The sequence below is a fragment of the Idiotropiscis lumnitzeri genome, chromosome 15 (assembly GCF_059441095.1).
Source record: "Idiotropiscis lumnitzeri isolate Australia: NSW breed Sydney's pygmy pipehorse chromosome 15, RoL_Ilum_1.0, whole genome shotgun sequence".
Classification (NCBI taxonomy): domain Eukaryota; kingdom Metazoa; phylum Chordata; class Actinopteri; order Syngnathiformes; family Syngnathidae; genus Idiotropiscis; species Idiotropiscis lumnitzeri.
This window is the reverse complement of record NC_142405.1, coordinates 16,334,450-16,340,449: the sequence shown is the minus strand read 5'-3', so window position 1 is coordinate 16,340,449 and position 6,000 is coordinate 16,334,450. Positions and strand designations below refer to the sequence as shown.

General features: G+C 40.3%; 1 protein-coding gene across 5 annotated transcripts in view; it reads right to left on the bottom strand.

The window, feature by feature from the left end:
- Positions 1-3,124: 3,124 nt before the first annotated feature.
- The window catches only part of carm1 (coactivator-associated arginine methyltransferase 1), a 182,646-nt gene continuing 179,770 nt past the window's right edge, over positions 3,125-6,000 (bottom strand). For 2 of the 5 annotated variants that reach the window (XM_088317740.1, XM_088317741.1), the window contains 2 exons: positions 4,161-4,229; positions 3,125-4,050 (listed from right to left, as the gene is read on the bottom strand). In XM_088317740.1, coding sequence (XP_088173866.1) covers positions 3,911-4,050; positions 4,161-4,229 — 209 coding nt within the window. In that variant the 3' untranslated portion in view covers positions 3,125-3,910. Of the gene's footprint in view, positions 4,051-4,117; positions 4,230-6,000 lie in introns of those variants that run through there. The other 3 variants (XM_088317742.1, XM_088317746.1, XM_088317744.1) reach the window with 2 other exon arrangements.

Below are 6,000 nucleotides of genomic sequence, written 5' to 3'. Positions count from 1 at the left end.
AACAACACCAATTAAAACTGTTCCATGTTTAGCCCATTTCCCGTCATTTTTATGTCATTCAGTATAAAATCATTCAAACTCATTCAGGGTCATTCAAAATCATTCAATGTTATTCAGCATCATTGAATACATTGAATGTCATTCAGTAACATTCAAAGTTGTTCAATATTCTATATAATTCAAAATTATTCAATGACATTCAGTAGCTATATTTGACTAGTTCATTTATAGCAGACAATTTCGTTTTAGGTTAATTTTTTACCTGACATGTTTCGGCGAGTCTTTCGCCTTCTTCAGAGTGTCACATGATGGTGTCTTGTGACTTGTCTTTATCAGCCGATGTTCTAGAGGGCGTGACTTACCTGTCTAAAAATGACAGGCAAGTCACGCCCCCGCTGTCCGTTCACTTCTCCACGATGCTGCTCCAGGTGGTAGAGAGGATGAAGGCTCCCTTGTCTCTGTTAATGGTTTTCGTGCCTCGCTTGCGGATCTCAATGGCCTCCCTGATCTAACGCTGATGTTTGTTCTCTTCGGTGCGGATGACCCTGGCCTTATCCCAGTCCATGATGCTGTTTTCTCTTTTGCAGTGGTCGGTGATGGCTGATTTTTAATGTTCCTGTTGTTGCTTGTTCTTTTATTGCTCGTTTGTCTTTTTGCCGTCTCCCTCTCGCACTCTGTTTTTTGTTCTTTCTTTCTTGTGTTTAAACTCCTTCCTGTCTCCCCAATGTATGTTTTATTGCATGATTTGCATGGAATTTCGTAAATGGACTTGCATTTGTTTTCTGGGTATATTTTGTCTTTTGGGTGTACCAGTATTTGGCGGAGAGTTGTGTGTGGTTTGACCGGTGTGTTGATATTGTATTTTTTCATTGCTCTTTGGATACATTCCGTAATTCCTCTTACGTACGGCAACATTACCATTCCTATGTGCTCTTGTTTGTTTGTTTGTTTTTTCTTACTCACCTGTGTTGTTATTTTTGTTTTTGACCTGCCCTGCGCCTTTTGGTATGGCCCACTGTGGATACTGACAACGTTTTAGTCCGTGTTCTATATGTTTTTCCTCCTGTGTTCTGTCTGTGATTATTTGGGTGCGTTCGTGTAATGTTCTGACAACTGATAACTTATGGATAGTGGGGTGTTCTGATGTCCAAAGAAGGTAATGGTCGGTGTCTGTGGGCTTTCTCTGTACTTTTATTTTGATGTCTCCGTTGTCTGTGTGATGTATATTCAAGTCCAGAAAGGCTATGGATTGGTCCGTTTCCTCTATGTGTGTAAATTTGATGCTGCCAGTGGTGTCTATGGAGTTGAGGTGGTCGGTAAGTTGTTGCGTGTGTCCTGTTTTAATTTTTTCCAGAATGTCATCCACATAGGGTTTCCATAGTGATGGTTTATATTTTTCCGGGACTGTTAAAAGTGCCTTTTGTTCTAGGTCATCCACACAGGATGGGAGAGAGTGGGTCTCCCATTGCGAAGCCTTCTTTCTGCCGGTATATGGTGTTCCTGAATTGGAAGTATGTGGATGTGGCGATGAAATGGAGTAGTTGGGTGATGTCCTGTATTGTTAATTTGTGCGTTTTTTGATTATCTTGTCCGCTTTTAACATGTCCTGTACTATGTGGATGGTGGCTTGTGTGGGTGTTTTGGTAAACAGTGAAATGATGTCGCGAGAGATGAACATTTCGTCTTTCTGTACTTTTATGTTGGCGAGTTCTGTGGCGAGTTGGTGTGAGTTCTTGCAGTGTTGTTCAGTGAGTCCCAGGAGTGGTTTTATTATTTCTGTGAGTGCTTTTGACAGATTGCATGTGACCGATCCTATGCTGTCTACTATGGGACGGAGAGGTGTGCCTGGTTTATGTATTTTTGGGGTGCTGTAGATTCTGGGGATATGTTTGCTATGGGTACCAAGTGGTTGTATGACTGCCTATCAATTTTATTTTCATTGAGAAATGGTTTGAGTAGTGCTTTGAGATTATTTTTGTCTTCTGTTGGGTCTTTCTTTAATTCTTCGTAGGCGTAGTCGTGCAGTAGCTGATGCATCTGTTGTTCGTATTTGTCCGTGTCCATGATTACCGCCTTTGTCTGTTGGGAGGATTGTGATGTCTTTATTTTTTGATAGTGTTTTCATGGCTATTGCTTCCTGTTTGATAATATTGCTTGATGGTGGTTTGGCCATTTTTAATATACCTGCTACTTCATTGCGTAGTGCTGCTTTTTGCCCTGGGTTTTGTATTTTTGCACATGCTAGTTCTGTTAGCCAATCAATCGCATGGCACACGGAGACAAACAACCATCCGCACTCACACTCATACCTAAGGGCAATTTAGAGCGTCCAATCAACTTGCCATGCATGTGTTTGGAATGTGGGAGGAAACCGGAGTACCCAGAGGAAACCCACGCAGGCACGGGGAGAACATGTAAACTCCGCACAGGAAGGCAGGAGGCGGAATCAAACCCACGACCTCCACATGGGAGGCCATCATGCTAATCAGTCGGGCCACCATGCCGTCCTTTTGATCAAGTATTTTGTGGAATAAATTACAGTATTTACACGACCATAGGACACACCGTATTAAAGGATGCAGTCTCAGTTGCGTGTGCTCTTACTGCACATACAAAGGGCACACCGTATTACTGGGCACAGATAGGTCAAGACATGCCTAAGCGCTAGAAGAATTGCTAGGATCCATGCTAGCATATGTTTTGAGAAGGCAAAATTGATTAGTCACGTCATTGGCAGTCCCGCTGGTGCCCGGGAAGATTTCCTGCTTATTTCTATTTATTAATTCATTTATTCCACCATATGGAAGCGCTTTGTTACAGCTGCAGCTGTTGTAAAAGGCGCTATATAAATAAATCTGTATTTTATCGTATTGTATACGGGGAGAGTAAACCAGGGATCTTGCTTCCAGGTTAGAAAAGTAGCCACCAAAATTTTTCATAAGAAATTAGATCGCCATTGTGTCAAAGGTATCATCATATATATGGCGATAGCTAAATGTTGAATGCTTAAAATAGCATAATATGCCCCCTTTAAGATAATAGCCCTGCATGGGTTTCAGAGAAAGCAGTGCATGCGCTAAGGGTCATAATGAAGAGCTGGAACACAATCTACAGGAGACAGAGGTGAAAATAAGAGGTGCATATTTTATGTCATGGCTCAGCATACACGTTAAAAACGTGTGATCCGTTGAGGGGTGCATCAAGACTATTTTTATGAAAGGCTGCAAACAAACACATCAATAACCTAAAAACGGGTAATGAGCACAACATAAAAGGGGTCATACAAAGGTTCGGTTTACCAAAGATAATTTCCATTACACTTCAGGATATAAGATTCCCTGTATTGTATACAGATACACCAAGGTTGAGGACATGGTGCAAATGTTTTCACTATATCTTTTTATGTCTGAATGACAGAATATAAAGAACAAAAAAGAAAAAAAAAAGTGTTGACCATGATGTAATGAAGAGCTGTGGGTGCAACTTCCTCTGGCAGCTAGTGTCGAGCTCCATTGATAACATGAGAAACAGTAGATGTTACTAAGAGAGAGATGAAGAGTTGAATGATATTGGGGGGACTACTGCAGCTCAGCAATCCATCATTCTGCAATGGCCATGTGAAAATAATCAAAACGAAAAAAAAGGCTGCTTCAGCATTATTAAAAATGAGTCGGACGGATATGAGCATGTTTGAAAGATGATGAAGAAGAATGGACAAACAAAAATGGAAGAATATGTCAAAGAAGGTGTTAAGTGCCAGGAGAGCACTGGTTTTGGTATCAGCTGTGGTCTGTGGGTCAGCTGGAATTCAGGATAGGCAGGGGCTAAGTTTTTTTTTTTTTTTTAAAACAGGGAAGTCTTTGTCATGCAGATATGGGGAAGTTAAAGGGGTCTTTGCAAAGTGTTCATCTTAACTGCCATAATGCATGGTGTTACTGGGGATGACCATGGGAGAGGCCATAGAGATTGCAGCACCCCCCATGGTAAACTGGTTGGTGACGGGATAGTAAGTACCACTGCTACAGGGACCTGACTGGCCTGTTGTGGCTCCTGAAAAACAGAACGAAGCATTCAGGACTCCCTCTGACTGCTTGCAGGTTAAATACCTTTTTCTTACCAATATTATTTTCTGTACTGTGTTGATTATAAACTGGACATACCCTGGACAATTCCTGTGCTCATGATGGAGCCCATCCTGGAGTGGGTGTGGTTCACAATACCTGTGTTCACTGTGACCAAAAAAGAAAAGCAGTTATTTGTTGTCAGATCAAAATGTTCATTATACGGAGCACAACAGGGTTTGTATGTTTTTTTTCCCCTAAGTAATAGTTTTTCATGATTTTTGAACTTTTCACTTTTTGTCAAATACCAAAACATTAAAACATTTTAATTCGTAGACTTAAAATTATTAACAGTGCAAAAAAACAAAAAACAAGGTCATGATCTAAAACACCATTGCAACAAACTCCTAGATCAGACCGGGCATTTTACGGCTCGCGGGCCAAATACATATAAATAAAAGAGTACTTTTAAAATTTTGCATAATGCGCTTTGGGCCGCGGCCTGGCTCTTAATGGCCCCTGAAATGTTGCTAGAAATTAAGAAAATAAAACCTACTTCCAAATTTTTGTCAAGTGAGTGGACAAACACAGCAGCGCTTTAACTTTGAAACTCGTTTATAATGCGCGTGCATTGTTTACGTACAGGTACTATCGCAGAGTCCATGTGATTAGCAATAAATGTCATTGAAATGATAACCCTTCAAAATGTTTGCCCATGCCAAAAAACAAAAGGTGGATGCAAAATGCCGTGGTTTTAAAAAATATGGACTTCAAAATATTTATTTCCTGAAGTCAAGTGTAACCCAGTGTGTTTAGTTTGTGGTTTAAAGAGTATAACGTGAGTCGTCATTACGAGACCAAGCATGCAGAAAAATACAGACATTTGACTGAGGCTGAGAGAGCTGAAATAGCTCAGAACAGTAAGCCATTTTCGGAGGGGGAATTTGTTAAGGAGTGCTTGGTGGATGCCGCGGCGCTAATATGTCCAGGGAAAGAAGAAGCATTTGTGAAAGGCGAACAGTGACCAGAAGGGTGGAGGAGATTGCGGAGAATCTCCAATTTCAGCTAAAAATTAAAGTGAGAAGCTTTGAACTGTTTCTCCTTTGCTTTGGATGAGAGTTGTGATGTCCGTGACACGGCACAATTACTCGTGTTTCTTCGAGGAATAACGCAAAATTTCTAGACTACGGAGCTGGCAGCAGTGCGATCAATGAAAGGAACAACCACAGGAAGTGATTTGTTCAAAGAGGTAAATGCATGCATGGACAAGCTTGAACTGAAATGGGACAGACTGGTAAGAGTCACTACTGATGGTTGTCCAAATCTGACAGGGAAAAATGTTGGACTTCTGAAACGGATGCAAGATAAAGTGACAACTTAATGCAGAGCAGAAATTGACAATTATTCATTGTATTTCATTTGATGAAATGCACCTGATTTCCTCTCCCTTTGCAAGCAGTGTGAATAATGCACCCATTGATTGCTGGTTCTTTTTGGATCCATCTACAGATGTGAGCAGACATTCTCAGTAATGAGGTTTACCAAATCCAGTTACAAATCCTCTCTTACTAATGATCATCTGTCATGTTTGCTTCACATCTCCTCCTCAAACATTCAACCTGACTTTGATGCAATTGTAGAAGCTCAACCGAGGCTCGATTTGAAAAAAAAAAAAAAACACTGAAACATACTAAGAATTTGTTCTGCATTCTTTGGCAGTTGGGACAAAAATATTGCGTTATGTTATATTATTATTGACATGCAAAGACATTGTGTTATGAAAATCGAAAGTTAAAAACGGAAAGCATTGAATTGTTAATGTTACCAAAAAAGAGTTACAAATGTTGCACTTTTACCATTTTTCATAATTTAACTGAATATTTATTTTTTTTTTTTGTAAAACAACCGCACTCTCTCATTATCTGGTAACAACACATAC